Raw genomic sequence first — 25,560 nt, 5'->3', positions numbered from 1 at the left:
CCAACGGAAGCCTAGCAGCCCTGCTGTGTTTCCCTCCCTCTAACTCTCTGGCCTGTTAAGCAGCAAGACTCAGGAAGGGCCACATGGTACCACAAAAATGATGAACACTCCAGCATTATTCTAACTAAATTAATTCTGGAATAAGTTTTCAAGTCTCCACATATATTCTCCTGTTACAATGAAAGTGCCTATAGTGAGCAAAGGAGTCCATCAAATGGTTTACCTGTGAGATATAGCCTGGAGGCACGTGGATGGGAGGAATGGATCCATTGGGTGACATCATGGGAACTTCAGCAGGTCCTACAAGAGACAAGAGCAATATATTAACAGTTGAAGAAATGTATATAGTATTCAAAATAAACATTGGTATTTAAAAAATATTATCAAAACTAAAAAGAATTAATCACTGACTATTTTCTCTTCATTAACTGGTACATTATGCCTTAGATGTGAAATTATGAATGAAAAGGAATTCTCCAGATTGTATAAGTCAAGGGGAAAAAACCAAAACTATGAGCATCTTTATAAATATTTAATCATTCCCAAATCCTCAAGTTCCATAAAGCAAGGCTGCTTAGTTAAGAGTACTCTAACAGAGTGGGGCAAAAAGTTTCTTTATATTTGCCTTTAAAAGAATGTATTAATAAGTGCTTAAACAAGTCCATTTTAAATGAGTTTATGTCCTCTGGATTAAAACACTCCAATAGACTTGGGTTTGTAATTTTCATTTCAAACTATTATTTTCAGTAAGTTACTATAACATATTAATTTTGAAATAGAAAAAAACATAAAACACTCCAAACCAACTGAATTTGGTATGCCTCTTACATTATAAGGCAGGAGGGGAAAGATCGTATTTTAAAACTAGGCACTATTAGAAATACTTATGACAAATTCACTTGGGGTTGTTTTAAAACAAAATATTCAATTAACAAGAGGTTAGTTTCAAATTCATCAAAAGTTAATCACATGTCTGATGCAAACAATGACCAGCAAGGCAACACTTACCTAAAATATAGTTTGAGTTAATATTTAATTACAAAGAAACCACATTTGTCCTAACATCAAAATCAACTTCTGATACTCTTCCAAAAGTCCTCTGATTAATTTCCCTAGATGTGCAAGAACCTCACCACCACTGGTTTTCAGATTGGTAGCTGGCTCCCCTATATTTAGCAACCCATTTCCCAAATGTCAATCCAAAACTGTGGGGGGTTTTAAATTAAATTTATTAGGGTGACATTGGTTAATAAGATTATATAAATTTCAAGTGCATATTTCCATGATGCATGATCTATACGCTGCACTGTGTGCCCACCACCCAAAGTCAAATCATCCTCCGTCAGCATATATTTGTCTTCACCCCCTAACCCCATGCCACATGCTTATAGTCTGCGATTCGACTTCCTGGCTCCAAGTGTCCTGTGTTGTTTATTTGCTTTCTCCCAATGAGTGTTGTGCTGCCGGCATTGAAAACTGCTGAACAGTAACAAAAACCAAGAAAAATACAACACTTTTCTTGGCAAAAGAAGACAGATCCTGCCACCCAATGCTGCATTTACATGTAAGCATAATGTACCCTGCACCTTGCAGTACAACTCAATGTTGAAACTATTTCACAGAAGAGGGCCAGTGGGGGGTGTAGAGGGACAGGGATGTTGGGGTGCCCACCCACAGGTCTGTAAGCAGAGGGAGGAAAATATAGGAGCAGGGCAAAAAAGATGCTGATATTCATGTACCATACCATATGACCAGAGTTCACACTGTAACTTCATGGACAATATTCCAAAGCACTAAACTTATCTGATAATCTCTAAACACATACAAAACCACAGTGGTCTCTCACAGGCTACTAACAAACTGGTGACCATTTAAAGCAAAAGACAATGTCAAAAGTGGAAAACTGTATGAGCTTATTCTATCTTTAAGTATGATTTCAATTAATACATGCACTGGAGGCACTTTCCAAATCTATCTTTCTCATCAGCTTTAGCATTTTTTGCCACAGTCATCAAAACATTTCGGTATGTACTAAATAGTTTTATTTGGATTGCCTCACTTAAAAATCATGGACAACTATTTCAGCCTTAGCCTGAGCAGTATCTGTGAAATCCAAGGGTCTCTGCCTGGTTTCACTCCCAGCTCACTAGTCACGCTGGTTATGTGACCTTGAACAATTCACTTTTGGAGCCTTACTGCTCAACAGTTACAAATGAGAAGAATTCCTACCTGATATGGCTGGGTTTAAAGATCAAATTCAATAATGCTTGCAAAAACATTTGGAGTAGTACATAGCACAATAATCACTCATCAAAATGTTAGCAATCTTTACAATGTTTTTAAATTTTTATTTATAGCTTTTTGTTTTTTGGTTTGTTTGTTACATTATAAGTACTAATTTCTTTTAATAGTCCTCATAAACACATAAAATCAACAAGCATACATTTTGTACAATAGTGCCTTAAAAGGCTAACCTTCTTCATCAGATAAATAGCAAATATTTCACAGTACGGATATGAAGAGAAATGCTACCACCTCAGTTAAGTATTGTTTTTTAATCACCAAAACGTATGCCAGGAGTCTCTTAACCCCAGGCATGACCCCTAAAACTGTTAAAGTCATTTGTATAAAATACTTTAAAGAATGTAGGACAAGTAAGTGATTTACTGCCAGAAAATGTTTTCTTCCCAGCCTTGATTTCAAAAGTAGCCAAATGACTTAAACATGCTCGTTCCCCCTCCCTCTTGTCACTGTCATCGAAACCCGTACAAAGGGCATTGCCAGACATACAGTAATGACTTCCAAAACTCAACTGTGCCTTGGAACCCCAAGGTTCCTCTCCTTTCTGAAATAAGCCATTGCATTCGCAGGCATTCTGCAGTTTAAAAGCTAGCTAGCAAGCAAGCAATGAATGAATGAACGAACGAATGAATGACAATGGTGGTATGAGAAAAGCTATCATCTTTCGAAACATTTGTCTCTCAATCAGTGAGTTTATTGCCTCTGTGCAACTGTCTTGTGTCTGAGAACCTCCCGATATTATTACAACCCTTAAGTAATTAAAACACAAACTTATTTCCCTAAACTTCTAGGAGTAGTAGGTTCCTTTTGACTTTTTAATCGATACCCTCATGACACACAAGACTTATTAAAAGGATATAGCCCTTAGAATACGGTAAAAATAGTTCTCTCCTTGTTCAAACCACCAACAGTGGCTATATTGGGGGGGGCAGTATTTGAGGGAGGATGTCATCACACAATCTTTTCAAACAAACCAACTTCTCTGACTATACTGGGAAGTCACTGAATATTAAACTTTTTAAAAATAATTTTAAAATCTCTTAAGGTATCTGGAACCCCCTTTAATTAAACACTCTCATTACATACAGGTAGGTCTACACTAATATATGTACGCATACATTAAATAATTTGAAAACGAAAGTAAGCAAACATAAACTCCAATACCCTGTCAGTGAGATTTTTTTTGAGAAGCTAATTAAGAAGTTCAGCTACAGACCACATGAATTCCCCTCTTCCACAGACAGATGAAAAAAGTCGCATGCACAGTTTCTCGAACTGAAACTAAAGCGTTTGCTAAGAGATAAGTAACTCCATGAAAAAGAATGCCTTGGGAATTTTGATCAATTTCAGGTTTTAGGCTGTGGCTTCAACAGTTAACAATTCTTTTTGCACTGAACAAGACGTGAGATAGACAAGAACTATGTTTGGTTTACAATCATTAAAAATTAAACTGAAATATACATGGTATAACATCTTAAAAGTCTGCTAACATTTGTTAATGAATTGACGTTTAATTTACTTATAGCTTAGTTATTCAAGCAACAGTAATTCACACAATGGTCCTATGAGTTAAATGCCACATCAGAGAGACTGAAGGTAAGTCCAGCGAATGGTATTTTTAGGACCACACATGCACATGAAGAGCCCCTGCCAAGGCTGTGAGGTTGTTGAGCTTCATTCTCTGCTTCTTCCCTGCTACCAGGGATCCCCCAGAGCTCACACATTTATACAGCTCTTGCTCTGATGCTACCTTCAGAATATGCACCCATTCTGGGAGCAGAGTTAACTAGATTGACTCATAGTGAATGTACAGATGAGGTTGAGAAATCTGAAAGTGGTGGTAATTGAGAATCCAGGGTATAAATTATCATTTAAACCAGCCTTAGAAATAGCTATATATAATTAATTATACCACAATTTCACACATTTAAATGGTATTTTTATAAGCTAAGTATTCAACAGGTGAACAAGTAGTGAATAATTAGAAATTTATTACTATACCTGTCTATAAACTGGTATTTGTGTGTCTCAATGGCTATTTTCAACAGCCCTCAGTAGCAAGACATCATATTCTTATCCTATTATCTTAAATACCACGTTCACAAAGGATGTAGAGGAACTGAGATCACACATAGCGAGATAAAACTAATGGGAAAAATAAAGCAGAAGCAAAATAATGATGTGACAAAAGCCAATAAACCCTATAAAAGTGACCCTTGAGTCTGTCTAAATAGCCAAAGAAGAGAAATTCTTACTGGCAGAAGTAGTTATACGGATAAGGCCATAGCTAGTAGGTTAAGTAAATAATTATGGTGAAAGTTATCAGAACAAAAGGTCTAAATAAAAGTGCACTTCTGCTGTCTGCCATGGGTCTAAGACTGAATACAAAACGGAAGGTCTTCTGATAAATCCTGTGACTGTCTAATCTCCAATTATGGTGACTCAAGACACACAGTCAAGCTAAGAGATGATGTAGGCACTTTGGGGAACATGGACTATTTTTTTTAAAACGTATTCAACACTGACACTAATCCCACAAGAGAAGTTAAAGGAATACAAAATAATAAAGTACAGGACCTAATTTCAAAGAATCTTAAACTCTAGCTTAGTGGTTCATAAACTCTACTGTGCGTCAGTTTTACCCAGAGGGTCACCTAAAATCCAGATTGCTGAGCTACACTTCCTACAGCTTCAGGATCAGATGGTCCGGGTGAATCCCAAGAATTAGCATTTCTAACAAATTCTTGGGTGATATAGCTGCTGCTGTCCAGGGACCACACTTTGATAACCCCTTAGATCAGTGATTTTCAAACTTTTTCATCTCATGGCACACATAAACTAGTTACTAAAATTCTGCAGTATACCAAAAAATATATTTTTTGCCAATCTGGCCAAAAAAAGGGTATAATTTTGATTCATTCATACCAGATGGCTATTGTGTTGGCTGTTGTCTTTTTTTTAGAGAGAGAAAGGGGGAAGGGGGTGGGGGGACGGGGGAGGGAGAGGGAGAGGGAGAGAGAGAAATAGAGAGAGAGGGGAACACTGATCAGTTGCCTCCAGTACATGCCCCGACAGGGGATCAAACCAGGAACCTAGGTATGTGCCCCCCACCCTTTGGTGTACGGGATGACACTCCAACCAACTGAGCCACACCAGCCAAGGCTATTGTCACTTTTTTATTTGGCAATTTAAGGAAAAAGAGGTCAGTGCCCCTGACTAAATAATCAGGTTGTTGCATGTTTTTAAAACTCTTGTGGCACACCAGTTGAAAATCGCTGCTTTAGATGATTAAAAGACAATAAGCTAACACAGCTAACATCATACTCAATGGTTAAAGACTGAAAGCTTTTCCCTACCATCAGGAACAAGATAAGGATGACAACTTTCATCACCACTGTTCAACACTGTACTGTAAGTTCTAGCCAGAACAATAAGGGGGGAGGGAGAGATAGGGAGGGTAAAGAAAAGATATCCAAATAAAAAAAGAGTAAAACTATTTGCAGATAACAATCCTATATAAAGAAAATCCCAACAATTCCACAAAAACCAACCAAACCAAACAACCAACCAACCAAACAAACAAAACCTACTGGAGCTAATTTGGAATTCAGTAAATGTGCAGGGTACAGTAGCAACACACAAATCAATTGTGTTTCTATACACCAGCAATGAAAAATCTGAAAGGGAATTAAGAAAATAATTCCATTTACAACAGCATCCAAGAGAATAAAACACCCAAGAATAAATTTAATCAAGAAGGTGAAAAGACTTATACACAAACTATAAAACATTGCTGCCCTGGCCAGGTAGTTCAGTTGGCTGGAGTGTCAGCCAGTACACCAAACGGTTGCAGGTTCAACTCCTGGTCAGGGCACATACCCAGGCTGCAGGTTCTATCTCCTGGTTGGGGTGCCTATGGGAGGCAACTGTTCAATGTGTTTCTCTCTCCCTCCCTCCTTTCTTCTCTCTCTCTCCCTCCCCCCTCTCCTTTCCTCTCTCTCTAAAATCAATAAACATATCCTTGGGTGTAGATAAAAAAGGAAATAAAAGACCTAAATAAATGGAAATAACTAAAGAAAGACATGGAATGAAAGACTTAATATTGCTTAAGATGGCAATGCTACTCAAAGCAATCTAGAGAGTCAATGTAATTTCTATCAAAATTCCAATGGCCTTTTTGGCAGAAAAAGAAAAGTCAACCTGCAAATCATATGGAAAAGAACTGCAAGAGGCCCCAAACAGACAAAAAGAATGAACTTTGTACCCTATCTGACATCCTATACAAAAATTAACTCAAAATGGATCATAGAACTAAATATAATGGGAACACCATGAAACTCAGAAGAAAATGTGAGTATATTTTAATTGTTGCATTTGACAATGGATTCTTAGATATGACACCAAAAGCACAAGCAAAAGAAGAAACTGAACTTTGTAAAAGTTAAAAACTTTTGTGCATCAAAGGACATTATTAACAAAATGAACAGACAAGCTACAGAATGTGAAAAAATGTTTGTTTACAAATCTATCTGATAAGGGACCTGTACCCCAAATACATAAAGAATTCTTACAACTCAGCAAAAAGACAACCTGATTTAAAAATAGGCAAGGACTTGACTAGATATTTCACAAAAGAATATATTTAAATAGCCAACAGCACATGAAAAGATGCTCAACATCACTAATCATTAGGGAAATCCAAATCAAAACCACAATGAGGCACCACTTCACACTAGATATAATGGCTATTCTCAGAAAAATAAAAAATAACTATTGGTGAAGTAGTGGAAAAACTGGAACCATTGTACAATTGCTGGTGGCAATATAAAATGGCGCAGCTGCTGTGGAAACCAGTTTGGTGCTTCCTCAAAAAGTTGAACATAAAATTACCATATAACCCATCAATACCACTCCTTGGTATACACACCCATATGAATCAAATACTGTACTGGAACTCAAACAAACACATGCACACACATGTTCATAGAGGCACTATTCACAATAGCCAAAAGGTAGAAATAGCCAAAATGTCCATTAGGGGATGAATGGGTAAATAAAATGTGACATAATAAAAGCAAAGGACTATTACTCAGCCATAAAAAGAAAGTACCGATACATGTTACTATGTGGATGAACCTTGAAAACATTATGCCAGTAAATGAAAGGTCACAGACACAAAAGGTCACACATACTTTGTGATTCCATTTATATGAAATATCTAGAATAAATATATCAATAGAGACAGAACTCATGTGGTTTACAAAGGCTAAGGGTGGGAGGGATTTGGGGAGCAACTGCCTAATGGGCGCAGGGTTTCCTTTTGGAGTGATGAAAATGTTTTAGAATGTTATGTGCACGTCACCTCAATAAAAATATTTTTTTAAAAAGATGGTGAGCACATAACCAAAGAAATGTAAGATAGTAAAATTGGGGTTACTAATAAACTACTAAAAAGCATCTGAGTATAAATCTCCCAGAGCACATCTTCATTCCCTATACATTCATATTTGAAAGGATGCTATTTCTAGACCAGTAAGCTGCATTCTCTATCCTCAAAGGACTGGTAGTTTAATTATGGAGATACAGACATGTAAAACAAATAGACACAAGCCGGCACTTCAGGCATTGTCTAAATTTAGCAAGATTTTAAAAGATTGTCATCCTGTTAACAAACACATCAGTAACTGCAGAAATGAGCAGTTAAAAGGCTCTGAAGATTTAGTAGAAGCCTCACTGCTTTACAAATAAATAAACTGAGGCCCAGAAGCAAACTGACCAGCTGGCAGGTGATGGAACAACAGGGTCTAGAACTCAGTTCTTCTAGCTTTTAGCTCAGCGTTGTTTCTCATTTTACTTTCCACCTGGAGTAAGATTTGTTGTTTCTTAAAATGCTGCTGCAAAGTCATTTTCTCTCAAGGTGTAGTTTTCACACAGAGCCAGGTATTAGGTAATACATTTCACTGGCTCAGATATACTAGTCTCTCCAAACTGTAACTGCTACTTCTTCCCAAAGGGATCTTGCCAGAGAGAAAACAGGCTGGAAGAGCAGAACCTGAGCACTACAAAAAACAAAAGCTTTGGGGCTCATGAGGCCTGGATTTGAATATGGGCTCTACCATTTTCTAGCATGCCTTGGGCAAGTTACTTAAAATCTCTCTGACTGATCAACACTTTTCTGACCTACAAAAAGAGCTACTTCCAAGGGCTGTTCCAGAGACTAGAAGATGTAATACTTATAAGTACCCAGCACATTGCCTTGTCAAATAATGGTATTTAAAAAAATAACTTTAACCTTGTGCTTACAAGAAGAAAAATACTGTATGAACAAAGAGGTTAATAGAGAGTAATCATTTACCAGAGAGACAAATGAAGAATTAAGAGTGTCTCAAATGAGCAAGTGAGTTGTTTGGTTTTTCACATACTTTCTTCTAAAAACATGTTCCCATCTTGTAGCTTGGGAAAATATCCTCCTTTAAAAAAAATGTAATGCATTTAAGATATATGAATTATTATTAAAAAATAAAAACCAAATTTTAAAAAAGGGAAAGGATGGCTGCTTTCTCATAGTTACCTACTTCCTTCCTCACCCCTAATCCTAGCTCTTTACCTTTCCCCAGATTACCTGTTAGCTTTCCCTAATTTCTAGGAAATCTTAGAAAGCTGGTGTGCCTAACTGTCCTGAGATGACTCTGTATCAAAGGATCAGCCCTTATTTTCTGAAAGTCGGATCATCTACATCTCCCTGACACTGGCTTCATTACAACAATTTCTAGTTTGGCTCAGCCATTGTCTCTGAAAGTAGCAAGTGACCAGAACAACAAATTGCCCAATGACTAAACATTCCTTTGGAAATCTTTCTGAGGTACACCACTACCAAGAACCAAAACTGAGTTACAGATAGAATTCCTAAGCATTGGCTCACCACCATCTTTTCACTTAACCATTTCAAAATACAAGAAGGAAGGAGCTACATCAGTTAATAAATCTGTTTTGCTGGTTTTAAATGCAAGCCTTTTCTTTCTAAATATTTGTTTGAACTTGTTTTGCCACTTAGCTGTTATAAGGGCAACAGGAATAGAGTAGGGAGACACGGGTTTAATTTTCACATAAAACTAAACTTCATGAATCCCAATTTTCCTCCATTTCGATAAAATTGTGATTATCTATGCAATCAACTTTATTGAGTTGGTTTAAGGCTTAAATGTTAGTGAAATCCATAGAACTACTGTGTTATTGCAGAGTGTTTTATTTATATTAGCTAATATTTTATTTAATTCAATAAACACTATTGTGTAAGATGCTGTAAGGAATTTAAAGCCACACAGAGGATTTTACAATAGATACGTTACTACCGAACTACTACATAAATAAGCAGCAATTGTTTTATTAGAGCCAAGAGCTCTGGAGCTGGACAATCAAAAATGATCCATGGGGTGGGTAGAGGAGTATACTTAAAACTCTGTGGCAGAAAATGAATGGTAAATGAAGTTAGTAAATCCAGTCCCAACGGGTATGATGGCCTAACATGGTTTTAAAAAGAACTTGATTTAAATTCAGAGCTACAGGAATACAAGCTTTAAGACTGTTAAAGATGTCAGGCACTATGACAGAGGCCAGTAATACAGCCTTCAACTCCTGACTTTAGAACTCTGGGTGGTAGCTTTGCTGAACCTGATCTAGTTGCCAGACCCTGAGCAGGATGCCAAGGACACAATGACATTGAAGAGAACAAGCATTTCTGTTCTTAATTATAGAGAGAATGGCATGCTGAATGAGTAATGCACAGGTGCACAGAAGTGTGTGGGGGTGGGAGAGCAACTCAGCTTTGGGTCCTGGTTTTGGCCTGAGGTTTCTGTGACCAATACTGTGCATCTCGACATGGAGTCAGGCACGTCACTCAGACATTGATTCAGGCACATCACCCAAATGTCCATGCTGTCTCAAGCAGCATGGGCATTTGGTGAAAGTCTGGTCTACCAACAGAAATGATTCAAGAATTAAGTAGAAGGTCTATGAGAAATGATTCACGAAGTTGATCTTTGGGGGGGGGGGAGACACACACAAAACAGAAGCAAACAAAGAGTGGGTTCATACGCCCTGCCTGGTACTGCAGCTGGACCTCCCGAGGTCTCCCTCCTCTTCAAGTTAAAGGATATCACCCTATCCACATTCAGAACCTAACAATGAAAAACACTCAGTTCACCCTACCAGTTAAACTCATCTAAATGAAGACTAAGATTCAGTCTTTGTTTTAATTTTAATGTCAGGTTTTAAAGGCAGAAAATCCATGGATCCACTTATTTATACTTAAACCGGGACCTTATAACTTCAAAGCTCTGAGGGATGATATAACTACAACTCAATAATACTCAGGAAGGCTTTCTGATATTTTACAAAGGAATTTTCTACAAACATTAGCAGCGAAATTAACAAAAAGGCATCAAAAGCATTAAATACTTCATTTCAAAGCCTTTAAAAGCAAACTTCCCCGCAGGTTTTCTCTTATGCCCATCAAGGGCGTCGGAAGTTCCTCACACTTTCTCATACAGAATAATGAGAACCAATTCGAGAGACTACTGGTATTCCAGCTAATAACAAATTCAAAAGATAGTTACCGGGAAAACTGAGTAGGAATAGGTGAGCATTATTTCAGTGGAACCCTCCAAAGTGTTTTTTGAGGGTAAAAACTTATTAGAGCAGAATTATTTTAAATGTCTTGAGATAAAACACAAACTGATGTTTTTAAAGAAATATATTAAAGACTATTAATTTTGCAGGACAAAGAGTCAAAACTAAAGATTGCTCATTGAAAGCCAATGGCGGGGAGAGAAAAATGGGGCAGAACTTGTTCACTGCTGCCCTGAGTGTCCTGAAGGTGTTGTCTTTACTCTCTCACAAGCTTTCTCTACTCTCAGAAAAGGTTATGAGAGGAAACAGATGAATAAAACCCTGTTCACTCTTCCTCCCCTAACCCCACTCCCATCCCATTTGGCTGAGCACAAGGCCCACTTCTCCCAGGACAGAACAGCAAGCCAGACAAGATAGCAAGTAGATATTTTCATAGCAACTGCATGAAGAACTCAGAGGCAAATGTGCACTTCCTATGCTATTTGTGCTCCACTTTACAATTTCAATGTTAGGCTCTAGAAGGGCAGGTTTGAAAACAGTACTGAAATCATTAACCACACAACAATATGACTACATTCCTTACAAGATCTGTTTTACATTATTCACCTGTTACAAATGAACAAAACATCATCCACCTGAAAGCTGAATTACAAAGAATAATAATAATAATAATAATAATAATAATAATAATAATAAATAGCTTTACCAACATATATATTGAGAGGAGCTCAATTATCCATTGCACTAATGAGGTTTTACAAAGCAAACCACAGAGGATCCCTTTTAACTGCTTTCAGGGTTGGCTAGTAGTGTGTGCTCTAAAGGAAAGCCTTTGACAACATTCTAAAGGCATTTTATTGACAACATCCCAACACAATTTACTAGCTTAGTTCTTTTAACTCATGTGCCTCAAATCCAAAGGGAAGAGAGAAATGTCTGGGATCCATGGACTAGAGCTACTAAAGAAAACCGAGAGTTACTATGGAAATGGAAAAAATAAACCAAATGTTCCGTAAAATAAATCAGTTTATATACCTGATGCCATTTTCTTTCCAACCTGGTAGGGTACTCACTCACTCATCACCCAATGTCAGGTTGAATGTAGTCTCTCAACCAAAGACTGGTGATCTTCTGAAATTATCTTAATTTTACAAAAGTGTTTTGATTGCTAATAAAAATTCTCTAAATTGTCCACTGGCTGGGACATAATGATGGGCTTTGAGATGACTAGTTTAGTTTATAGTTCTAGTCTGCCTTACCTAAACCACATAGAGGAGGCCAGGAAGGTAAATAAGAGTTCCTGCAGACCAGCCATGCTGACATAGCCTGTTGCCTTTACACTTCTGTTCTTATGTAGAAAAAAACAAAACAAAAGGCAGGTTGGGAACTGACAGTAAACAACAACTGCAAATAGGCAGACTCTCCCATTTGCAGTCTGATCAAAGGCTGTCCTTAAACACCTCCAAGTAACTGTGGGAAGGTTGGGTCACCCTGGCCCGCTATTTTCGCAGCTATAAAAATGAGCTGACAAGGTTACTGTTTAAAGGCAGCAGACTGCTTTATGGCATAGATGTTTTCTAGTCCTGGCACACTGGTACCACAGAAACAATTTTACTACTAAACAGGCTACAATTTCACTTTCAAATATTAACCGTCCATTTACTAAAGGGGCCTGAGACAAATGAAAATGGAGGATGTACACTTGGGAAACAGGTTACCAGAAAGATCTCCTAGCCGATTCACTACTGTTTTTCCTGAGCTGAAAAAAATAGCAAGCTCTTCAAGAGAATGGACAAATTCTAAAGCTACCTCATCCAAACAACCACCTGCCCTCAGTCTGCTAATCAGGAATGGCCAAGACTGGGCCTTATTAGGATACGTAAGAAAGGGAGATGGCAAAATTATCGACGTGTTCAATAAAAACAACAAAAGTATATCAAAACTGGGATTTCACATATAGTACTATCAATGGTTAGATGGGAGCATAGCCATCAACGGACATATACAATATACAAATATGAGCAACTCACAAAGACCTTCAAGGCAAAATGTTCAGATTATACCCCTCCTTTTCAAGACATCCCACTCAGATTAAACTGTGAGCATGCAAAGACCTGAGTTTTGTTTGTCTTTTTCATCTTATCATTTCCATCACTGTCTTTGAGAAACCATTGTGTTTTATGACTTTTCTGCCCCGATTTCACATATAAAATATTCCCCATGTGAACAGATGCACATGTTCTGAGGCCCAATAATACACCTTCAGCCTCATACTTACCAAGTGAACACTTTCAGATGAGTAAAACATTGTCAAATATTTGATTAAAAGTTTCCTGCCCACAGATATGAGAGGTCAAGTCTATTAGGCAACGTGTTTGTAGAACAAAGTGAAGAGCAGATAAGGAGAAAGAAGGGTCTAAGGCAGAAAGTTGACCTCTTTGAAAAGAGGAGAGGAACTAGAGAGATTACCTAACATGGAGGAAGGAAACCAAAACAAAAAACAGAAGGAGGAAATAATCTGGTAGACTGGAAGGGAAACTATGAACCAGGCAGAACCGCCCCTCAAAAAAAAATATGGCCCCATTTAATCTTTGAATTACAACTGTTTTCCAATTAATGGGATGCATGAAAGGGCCTGTGATGACGGCACACCCATGATATGGAAAATGACAACTCATAAGAAGCATCATAGGAATCTAAGGATAGTCACTGATCCATTTCAACTTTGAAATGGTATTTTTTTAAGGCTCTTCTCTTCAACCCACCCCATCAAAACCAAATGGAGCTCAGTGGAGACATGGGATCCAATCTGTGGTGCCTAAGGCAAGTCACTGTCCCTGTTAACGTCCACAAATGTAAAGTAAAAGAAAAGGAACCTAATGATGTCTATGCTTCCTTCTAGAGCAGCGATTTTCAATTGATATCCTGCAAGAATTTCTAAAACATGCAATACCTGACTATTTTGTCAGGGGCACTGACTTTTCCCTTAGATTGTCAAATAAAAAATGACAAAAGCCAACACAACAATAGCCATCTGGTGAATAAAAATTATACCTGTTTTTTTTTTTTTTGTCAGACTGGCAAAAAATATATTTTTTGGTGTGCTGCAGAATTTTAATAATTAGTTTATGTGTGCCATGGGATGGAAAAGATAGAAAATTGCTGTTCTAGAGCAATATGCTGCATGGCACTGGTGTACTTAGGTCTATTCTTGCAGATTCCAGAAAACAGCTTTTAGTTGCCAATCCCTACATTCCTTCCCAGCTGTGAGCCTACAAAGTGAGTTACACCAGAATGTATGAGGCCTTTTGAAAATGTAGATTTTCAGGCTTCTGGAATCTGCTTTCTTTCACAGGATGGCCACCTCTCCCTTCCTTGTCCCAGAGTCACAACACCTCCCTGCAACCCGCCATTGATTTTGATGTTGGTGTTCTATGGAACAGTAGAAAAATAATAACCTAGAAAGAGCACCAATAAATAAAAGAGAGAAAAAATAAGCACATTCAAGATCCCTGAAGCTAATCTCATGTATACTTACTTTGAGCCAAATTAGCTGAGTCTTAACTTCAGGACAATGTTTAAAAGTGAAGAGGGAAAAAAGATCGCTGAGTTCCATAAATTTTATTCTATTAATAGGTATTTAATTAATAAAATTTCAACTAACAAAGATGACTATAATTTGGCTCAAACCAGTTCTCCAATTTTAGTCATAATATAAAGCAACTATTATATTTCCATGGCAACAACAAAATGATCACAGGATTTTATGCAATACAGAATAATATGCACCCCATTAAGAAACAGTCTATGCAGTTATTGCATTTATTTATATGATTATTGGCTACCAGTGATAGCTTAGTATGAAACACTATGCATCTAAGAATAGGTAAACAGGTAGAACAGTTGATAAAATCTTCATAAATATTTTTAGTTGACAGCAGGGACCACAGAATCAGAATTCTCTTGGGGGGTGAGAAGGATTTAAAGGTTATCCAGTTCAATTCTCCATTTAAGGCTTGAACTGCTGAACAAAATCTCTAGCAAGTGGCCAGATACTTCAAGTAATGTAGACTTCACTTTCTCAAAAAGCAGCAAATTCCATTTTTTAGTAATCTTAATTGATGGAGGGCTTTCCCTTTTAACAAACAGAAATCTAAATTCTGTTCCTAAGAGCCAAATAAACATACCCTCTATCCCATAAACCAATCCATCAGACACTTGGAGAGTTAAATCTTAACAGGCATCCTCTCCTGCAAACACTACCACTTGGGATTTCTTCACCCTCTCCTTCCACTGACATGCCTTACAACCACATCCCCATGAGTCACTGTCAATGGCCCTTTTAAAAATTTGGTTCTAAAAGCATTACACTATCACTCTGTAAGCACAAGGTGTGGAGAATCACCACTGCCCTGGTCTATTCACAGTCAAGTTCAAGCAAAAAACGAGACTCTCCCCCACACCATGGCCAACTGACCAATGAGGATGAATCACTGAATTTTCCATGCCTCTGGTGACCTTTGCATTTGGGAACCCAACCCACTGCAAAGTTAGGCATAGCCTGAACAATAGGGTCTGCCAAGTTCAAACCTGAAGATTATGATTTCAGTGTTGTTCTTTTCATTCTGAAATGTACTAAGTTATTGAGATCATTGGTATTTGAATCAGCACTCGAGTCACTATTTAAATATTTATATTTTCACATTTATATGCTATGAGTAATTTTTATGTATATTATATGAAATAATTTAGGTAGTATAGTTATATTTTTAGGTGTGTATGTATATTGTCATATAAAATCAACATAAAGTTCACATCATATGAAATAGTCTCCTTATCTGTAACTATAAATAACCTAAAGGTTTTTTTTAACAGAATAGTAAGGCATTAAACAAGTTTGATTTTATCAAGATACTTTAAAGTTCTAAGCACCAACTTTTGCAAATGTGTCGGTGGCAAAATTTCAACTCTCTAACAATTTGTATAAAATTAATGGCTTAATGATTCTACATAACATATCTAAAAATCTAATAACTTTTTTTTCCTTTTCTTTTAAAAAAAAACCATATCTTTATTGATTTCAGAGAGAGGAAAGGAGAGGGAGAGAGAGAGAGAGAGAGAGAGAGAAACATCAATGATGAGAGAGTCATTGATTGAGCCTGCAACCCGGGCATGTGCCCTGACCGGGAATCGAACCTGATCGCCTGGATCCTAGGTTGACGCTCAGCCACTGAGCCATGCCCAGCTGGGCTAATAACTTCTTATTTGACATTTCTCTCACTTGAACGAGGAAAAAAGATGTTTTCATCCCTAAAACATTAGTTTACTCTTCTCAACATTCACACCCATCTGGGTGTTCACAAGCAAATATGGGTAGGAAGTTTTTTTAAGTGCTACAGAAATGCAGAATCTTAAGAAAAATTAGCACTTAGATCTTCTTAAAACCTAAAACAACCTAATACTGATTGATTTTACTGAAACACATCAATAACTTTGATGGTCTTTATTCCACTACTTCCTACCCAGTTCCCCTCCTCAAGAAAAAGAATATAACAGCTTGTAACCTAGCAACAAGGTTTGTAACTGCTTCTACCATACTTAACTTTCATTAATTTTTGGAAAGTGCCAATATAATTTGTGAAATATACTGGAATGGTTTTCCTTTTGTGAACTTACTTCTTTACTTTACCCCACTGCTGGTTTTCCATAAGGACCATTCATGGTACAATCACACTGCTATGGATTTATAGAACTCTCAACTAATGAGGTTTCCAAAGGCATTACCTATTTAAAAAGAATAAAATAAAATTCATCTGTGTGTATTAGCAGCCCAAAGTCTAGAATCCCTAGTGTAGACCAACAGAGTAACATGGGGGAAAAAAGATTCATATTTTTATGTGTATTATAGGGGCATATTTTTATATATATATCATATTTCACCAAGTCTAAAATATCATCAATACGATGCAACATAATTTATAGGCTGCTAAAAAAATAATCACATTCAATGATGCATGCCAATTTAAAATATGTGAAAATGAAAGTGGAAATGTACTTTATAAGATACATGAAATACAATATAATTTGAGAAAAAAACTGAAAGAAATCAGAAAGTTCATAATCCCAACCTGTGGAGCTGTCCAATGGCGCAGTGGGTACATAAGAGCTTTGTGGACACAATTTCAAAATTTCCATTAACAACCCAATATGGGTCTTTTTTAAGATCCAGCTTTAAATCTAATGCCCCAGAAACAAAATTTATTTCCTTCACAAAACTTCCAAGATATAATTACAAAGTAGTTCATTTAAATAAATACACCCTACTCCTTTCTCCTCTAATTTCAAATGCAAATCCATTGAACTTCAATTGGACTCAGTATTTCTATAACCATCTCATTTGCTCTACTTCAGTTAATGCAGTTTTTACATTTTTTTTAAATATCCAAAATTTATGAAAAGATAGGTCACTGTCACCTTGAAGAAACTGGCAGTCTCACTATGCACTAAATCTATACTGAAACAATTTCTGAGATCAGCCATGAATCCAGCCTCTTCAGATCCTGCAAGCATTCAACCACTGGTTCAGATCTCTTAGGACAATTGTTTAACAAAGTAAAAAAGTGTACTTTCAAAAGTTTGGTATCTCTGAATAGACTGAGTGTTATCCCATGGACTTGGCAATACGTCTGATTTACATTAAAATTCCATGTCTCAAAAATATGTTTGCTAAAACTCAGTCTCAACATGATGAAAAATGTTGCTTTATCCAACGTTTTAGAGTTCTACATTCTTCTTTGTTTCATTAGTTATTAGAATGTAATAACCATTCTAATGTTTCTGATAAAAACAGAAAATTATACCATCTTCTCCATTTGGTTCCTATCTACAAGACCTCCCCCCCCCCCCCCGCAACATCTGGAAGAAAGCTACATTGTAAAATAAATACACATATTATTACTCATGTTTTGAAAAAGCCATGTCTGACAGTGGACAATGCCAGCCTAATCTCTGACTGCTGTAATTACATGGAAACTGAACTTCTAACCACCACTGTTCTCAAGCAGCTGGGGAAAATGCCTGATTCCTTTAATTTGTGCTTCATCACTCCCTTAGTTTTTCTTGCTCCCAGGTGATCACAATATTCTTATTAGTTCAACCATACAAAAGGAAGAAATAAAAGTTCAGATATTAACTGCCAATGTGTGGTCTTAACCTGGGCTGTAAAGGATGAGACTTACCAGGAAGTTAAATACGAAATCTTCTCTCAAAGACTCTAAAAAGAATCACTGCCAATGTTAAAGTTTTATTGTTATCTTGTAATGTCCCAATTTTACTAACTTCACTACTCACAAAATGATTCAATACATCCGGAGAAGTCCAATCTATCAAAATTTACCACGCAAAACTTAACAGTCTGAAGCATATGTACATAAAAGCAAAAAGTGGTCAAATGGGATCCACAGAATGCTTTGGTCACGCACCAACCCCCTCTCCCATAAATTCTATTATTTATTTTATATTGTCTCTCAGTGACTCATTCTTAATGATTGGGGAGCAAGCACTAATAATGTTATATTATTTCTACTTCTACTTTTGAGTAGATATCAAGCAAAAATAATACCAAACAAGTTCTCAAATTTCTCCAGGTTTTCCCACAAATTAACATCTTAGCTGCAATTTACAGAGTACTTCCTAAACCAAGTAGAAAGTGCTGATAGCTTCAAGAATATTAAGGGGGTGATAGTAGGTGCCATTTAGAAAGCTGGGGCTGGGAATTTTCTGGGTGTGAAGTCACCACTCCTCTAACAAGCTCTTTGGTGGGGCAGTTTGGGAGCCCCTCAAAAACAGGATCAAAACAGGCAAAACAGACCCAAGACATATAAAATAAACAAAACTAACAAAGGCAATGAAGGCAAAAACAAAGATTCCTAAAATAATCAGGAAAGGCACAAAGCTGAGCTATATTTTTTCTGTCATAATTTCTTTCTTAAAAGAAGAAAAACAATGAACAAATTTTTTAGAGCAAACTCAATAGTGAAACTTCGGATAGGTTTCCTGTGCTCAACACATTTGCAAAAATTTTTAATTTAACTGCTAGTGTTTAGAGACTACATAAAATATCACAATATAGTCTGATCCATTTTTATATTTTTATAACTAATTTTCTGGAACATAGTCCCTAAAATATACTTCGAAACAAACTTGCTCTTTTGATAAGCTTCTAGAAATAAATGACAAAACGTTCCTTATGTTATTCATGCAAAACTACTTTGACTCCCATTTAGGAGCCCTATGAACTCCTTTCCTCTGCACTAGGTGAACCATTTCAGATGACTGGTAACTACTAAACATAGCATTAATGGGCTGCAATAAATATAACTCCTAAAAAAATCATCAATCAGCCCCTCTAGTCCCTTGAGAAAAATTATGCTGCCAATAGTCATATTACTTTACAGTAGTAAAAACCAGTCTACAAATACTGCTTTTTAGCTTTATACCCCTTCTTACTCTCTCTCATTACATCACAAAGAAATATGTGGTTGAAGAATTTATATATCTACTTTTCATTTTTCATATACAGCATACAAATATATATAAATATCCTGATTTTATACTAAGATACCTCATAATGATTCACTGACACCAAGTTTAAAATAAAAATGCCAATTAAGCCCTGAACAAAATGTATTACCCAACCCTACCTACTAAACCACTATAATTCAATCAATGTATAATAGTAACTACCAAGGAATAAAAATGGAATTCCTGTCTGTGATAAAAACAAGTGTAGGACAGAGGGGCAAATTCCTTTACCTATCAAATACATTATCTTTCTGAAGTGCTCAGATTTCTAGTACTTAGATTCTGAGTAACTTTAAATAATTCTCCAAAATACACTGCAGGAAATTAAATAAGTAAATAAATAAATAAATAAACTGAAAACTCTGTAAGGAGAATGCAGGTTTCTTTACAAGCCAACCATAGTGAGGTAGCTGAGGCCTAGATACTGGGGCCATACTCTTCTAGATTCAAAGCCAAGCTCCACCAGTTGCTAGTTTGTGATCCTGGGCATATGACTAAGCCTCTCTGGCTCAGTTTCCAGTTTCCCCCTCTATAAACTGAAGAAACTAATGGTACCAACCTCACAAGACTGTCTGAGGAAGAAGTGAGTTAGTAGATGCAAAGGGCTTAAAAGAATGCCTGGCAACATGCTGAGATCACCAGATGGGTGAGCTGAGGTCATCACTATTACACCACAACTGCAGTTGCCATTTCCTCTCCTGCCCCAACTATTCCTACTATTCCTGGTATATTCCAGTTTTAACCAATAAGGTTAAAGACCCAGATTTTTCTATGAGTACGCACAGTCGCAAAAAAAAATATCCAGACAACAAAAATGATTAATACCATAGCTTGAGACAGGGTGGTGATTCTGGTTTTTAAGCTTTTAAATCAGGGTACTCCAGATAACCACTAATTCCAGCTAAGCCAATCAACACTGATTTCTCATTGACTAAGAGAAAACAATATAATTTATTGTTGCGTAGGAATCTACATTTCCATTCATAAAAGCATCTATCTTTCCCATAAACTATAAGAAACCTTCTTCATTTCCCTCATAATGCCAAGCAAAGTATGCTGGGTGCTTAACAGGTACGTGATAAATAACTAAGGCCAAAATGGTTGTGTCCTCTGCATGTCACGTGCTCATTTAGTTGCATCACCAGTGTTGTTAGTCCTCCCCTCCCAACCCTAACCTTGTCTTGTGAGCTGTGTCTACAATCTATGCACCTAATAATACTAGATCTTGCCAAACAGTAGACTTTAGTATAAAAAATGACTGACTACATTAAAATGGTAACAAAAAATTCCATTTTATTTTTGTCCTTTGATATGGAATAAAATTAAGTGTTTACAAAGCAATCAAAACTCCTTTATATCAATCTTTTTAAGGAATTATTCAGGTAGAATAAAACCCATTTCATAACTTGTTAGGAATGTATTATATGCTTTGGGCGGTGTGTGTATAAAAGTGAACAGAAATGAGCAGGAATTAGAAACTCGGTGCTGAAAGGTTTATTCTCACATCTTTCTATTTACCAAGGCGTCCTGGTTTATTTACGAAAACTTGGCCACAAGTGGCCAAAATAAAGGCATTTCAATGGGGCTGTCTTTTATTTTCTTCCTTTTTCTCTAACCCTTTCTCACTTTCCTTAAGAAGTGTCTCTGGTGCATGCTTGGTTTCTAAAGGTTTGATGAGACTATGGATACTACCGTGAATGCTGGAGACTGAAAGAAATATTTCTCTCTCCTCTTTGAGTCAGAAAATTCTGAACACAAGCGGATCCATTCAAGGCATGATGGAGTGCCTCACAGAGGCAGCAATATGTTCACAGTTGGCAAACAGAGATCTGTTTGGACAGTGAGCACAGCCATCTACTCAGCAAACATCAGCTTTCCTCTTAGTTCACAGCAGAAAGAACCAGACACTGGCGGCCCTGCTTCCAGACTCCAACACCACTTTGGGACAAGCCTTCTACACAGAATGCCTTTGTCCAACAGTCACAATTCAGTGGGTCCCAACGGCTTTCCTAGAAGCTATGTCTGTCTATTCACAATCGCATTCGGGCCCAAAATCCATTTGTAAAGGTCTGGAGGAAAAATGTAATGGGAAAAACCCTAATTTTCATCTATAATAATAGACAAGGAAGTGACTGAATGGCTTTTACCAATCAGCAAGCACAGCAGCAGGAAAAGTATTGAGTGTGTGATGAATGTAATGGGCTGTCTCTCCCCTTAAGGAGCTTTGGGGAGGAGTATGGATGTTGTTACCACTGCAATCTGGAAGAACACCAAGTATAACCTTTCAGAGGAAGTCAGAGAAAAGGTGAACCAAATCAAACAGCAAACTTCCTGTGGAGGGTATATGAATGTGATATCCTTCCCCAGAAGGTTTTGAAATAATATGCTTATGCAGCTTAAGAATGGCCAGTTCTGAAAGAACAGCAACACTGGGAAGATCCCCAAACTTTCACTAAATCCTCCACGTCATGAGTAAAAAAATAGAGAGCGAGAAGACAAACTCGTGGCCTTTCTTGTTTTCTCTCCACTTTGGACATGAACTTGCTGTATAACCACTTGGTTCCTAATATACCTGATAAAAGAATTCTGCCAGAATGTCATTTGCTCATAAATATGAAATCAAATAAAAATGAGTATGACATTAAAATATGTCACGGGGAAGGTCAGAGGAGAAGAGGGCAGTGTCCCTCAGGATATTACACTACCTACAGCTTATAACACTCACATATTCTTCTTATTATTAATTTGTTACCTCCCCACCAATATCACTTCTATATATGTCAGAAATGGAGGAAAAAAATCTCAGAACCCAGAGAAATCTCTATGTAATATATTTCAAAGAGCAAACACTCTTACTTAGGAAAACTATGCTTATTTAATGAAACTAACACCAACCCATGGCCTGGTTCTATACAGTCTAGGAGCTAAAAATGGCTTTCACATTTTTAAAGACTGTAAAAGAAATAAAGAGTATGCATCAGAGATCATACTAAGATATTTACTACCTTGCCCTTTACAGAAAAAGTTTGTCAACTCTGCACTAAACTATTAAAAAGCCTCAAATAATAATTTCTAGTTCTATTTAAGCCAAATCATGCATGGGAAGCCAACTTATAAATGTGCTTTCAAATAATCTCTTCCCAGGGTCAAGGACAAGAGATTCTGGGGAAGATGAATAAGACAGAGCTGAGGACAAAAGTGGCCCCACCAGGACTCTACTCATTCAACAACAGAAGGCTAATCAGACAATCCTAAGGTATCATAATAAGACAAACTCTTTCCTTTGGGAAGATTCCTAATAAATCGTTCAACTTGGAGAATTCCTTCACTTACAAAATTAGAAATAATAACCACCTGCCCTTTTAAGAAGGTATTAGTTGAATGGAATAAGTCAAAGGATAGGAAGAAAGAATGGAGGGCGGGGGAGATCTTTACGTAGGTCACGGGGGAGTTTCTGATTTTCTTGAGTAATACGCCAAAGGAAATACCAAATAAAAGACAAAGCAAGCAGAAGGCTCTATAAAACTTGTTTTTTCCCCTACATGCACAAGTATAACCTCAGATCACTATCTTTTTCAATAAATAAAGGAAAAAGGCTTTTAACAAAGGGAATACGTAGACAATTTCTAACCTATAAGCCGAAGAGTCCTTCACAAGGGGATGGAGAAAAAGAGTAATTGGAAATTCTTGATGCCTACCTCAAGCTCACCTACCTTAGTTGCCAGCTCAACTGCAGTTCAATTTCCTTTTAAGGAGGGTTAATCAAGCCTCAAAGTTTTATCCAATCAAGGGTTTACTTGTGAAGTCTGACAATTTTTTAGAAACTGATCATGCATACACACCATCTAAAGTACAACATGTATCCATGTTACTGCAGCATGCAAAAACTCATGAAGTAGGGTTGCCAAATAAACGTACACTCAGTTAAATTTGAATCTGAGAAAAACAATAATTTTTCATGTATGTTCCAAATACTGCATGGGACATGCTTGCACTAAAGAATATTTGTTGTGTATCTGAAATTCAACTTTAACTGTTTGCTAAATCTTGCAACCCTACCATGCAGACATGAAGAGGATCCTGATCTCTCTTAATGCTGCCATCTTGTAATACTCCATAGGCTAGAGGGTGAGAAACTGGTCAGGATGACTTAGAGTATCAATTCATCAGCAATTTGTGCCAAGAATACTATAGAAAAAGCGGTTAAAGACGCGGCAGGAGATTCCCCTTGCCTTACTCAGACAACCACAGGGAAAGAAAACGCCCATGACAGGGAAATCCTCTAGAAGTATGGACTTACCTTACAGTACCACTACCACTTCCCAGGAGGTCACACTCACAAGAAAACCACAGGAAGAAGAGCACTAGGAGCTAACTAAAAGGCTCACGCCTCCACCACCCCCCACATGCTGCCCACATCCCTAATATGTCCAAGTCATAGTAGTGTTACAGTATTCTTTAAAGAGAAAAAGAAAAGAGAAGAAACTTCACAGATGCTAAAGGGTCTGGAGAGCAGCCACAATTGGGTGGAAAAACTCCACCCTGTGCTCTCCCCGCTGGGGCTGGGCTTTCTTGAGAGGGGCACTGGGCCAGAACCCAGCCCCTGCCACTGGTTTCCAATAGAAGTGCTAACAGAGCTTCACTGTAGGAGCCCTTAGAGAGCCTGATTGGAGCAGAGAGCTCGGAAAACATGGCTGGCCTGCATACCCACACAAGGATAAGATCATAAGCATAAAAATTCTGAAGAATTGTTCAAATAAATCCACTAAGAAGTTGGTCTTAGCTAACAAGTGCTGTTCAAACTCTAACTTTCCGCCCACATACACACATGGCAGCAACAACTGCCACAAAAGTTAGCCCTTCCATTAAAAATTGAATGAAAGCAAAGTTACTTAGGTGCACTTTTGAAAAAATACTCACTTCTTCAAATGCTCCTCCTTTCTCACCCCAAACTACAAGATCATTTTATCCAGTTTTCAAGTACAGCTATATGTTTCAAAACAAGCCACTGAACTGAGGGTACATACACCACTGCATTCATTTCTTTAAACTCCAATTCAAATGACAAAAAAGTATATATAACTTTTTCCTTGAAAAGATTAGTACAATTGTGTCAAAAATAAAATATTCATAACAGCTACAACCCCTTCACTTAGCATATTAAAAACAAGAAAATAGCTCTTCAGATACTTCTTCCTCTTCCTGTTCTCTACCCCTGAGAGAACATCTCAGAGTTAGGGGGTCATCCTGATATGGAGAGTGAGAGCTGGAGTGGGGTGAGGAGATCTCCATGTGTAGAGGCAGCCCAGCGTGGAGTGGGGACCTGGAGACCATTCAAGTTCATGGCGGCAGTGTGGCAATGGGTATCAGAGCCTGAGCAGGGCAAGGAGGGTGTCCATGCAAAGAGGCAGTCTAGCATTTGGTATCAGAGCCCAAGGGATGAAGCAGGGATGTACTGCAAGGTTGGCTACATATACAGGGAGCAAAATTTCTCACTGTCATTGAAGGGAGTTTTACAAACACAGAAAAATGAAGTGAACAAATCCTTTAGAGGGTGGGAATGAAACTGAAAGTATCAGTGTAAACTCAAGGATATATATAGTAACATGCAGAAATAAATATAAAATGTGTTTTTGTGTGTGGCTTTTTGCACGTGTATATCAACATTAGTGTGTTAGTATGTACATATATACATTCAAATACTTTCCAGCTCTGTCCACTGAGAGTCCTGGAGAGGTACCCACTTAATAGGAACAGACACAGATCTTGTCTTCTGAAGATCATTCTCTACTAAAAGAAACCAGATACCCTAAGGAAATGGTTTCTTCAGGACTAGGACAGGAAATTTTTAAGGTGACCCTAGAACATCTTTTTGTATCAGAAAGGAAATGCTCAAAGAGCGATGGGGACATGCTAAAATGACAGGTGAGGTGGCTTGAAGAGACTTTAAGTATAAAAATAAATAATGTTACAACAGATTATAACCCACTGAATTAAAATGAAACCATGAGTCTGTACTAGTATGAATAAATAAACTGACATTTTCAT

General features: G+C 37.3%; 1 protein-coding gene across 4 annotated transcripts in view; it reads right to left on the bottom strand.

Annotated features, from left to right (window-relative positions):
• FNDC3B (fibronectin type III domain containing 3B) overlaps positions 1–25,560 on the bottom strand; it is a 292,074-nt gene that overhangs the window by 126,068 nt on the left and 140,446 nt on the right. For all 4 annotated transcript variants that reach the window (XM_081137956.1, XM_081137958.1, XM_081137959.1 and 1 more), the window contains exon 4: positions 224–300. In XM_081137956.1, the coding sequence (XP_080994082.1) occupies positions 224–300 (77 nt within the window). The remainder of the gene's footprint in view (positions 1–223; positions 301–25,560) is intronic.

Source organism: Miniopterus schreibersii, assembly GCF_964146895.1.
Source record: "Miniopterus schreibersii genome assembly, chromosome: 5".
Lineage (NCBI taxonomy): Eukaryota > Metazoa > Chordata > Mammalia > Chiroptera > Miniopteridae > Miniopterus > Miniopterus schreibersii.
Note: the sequence above shows the minus strand (reverse complement) of the source record. Positions and strands in the feature narration are given on the sequence as shown.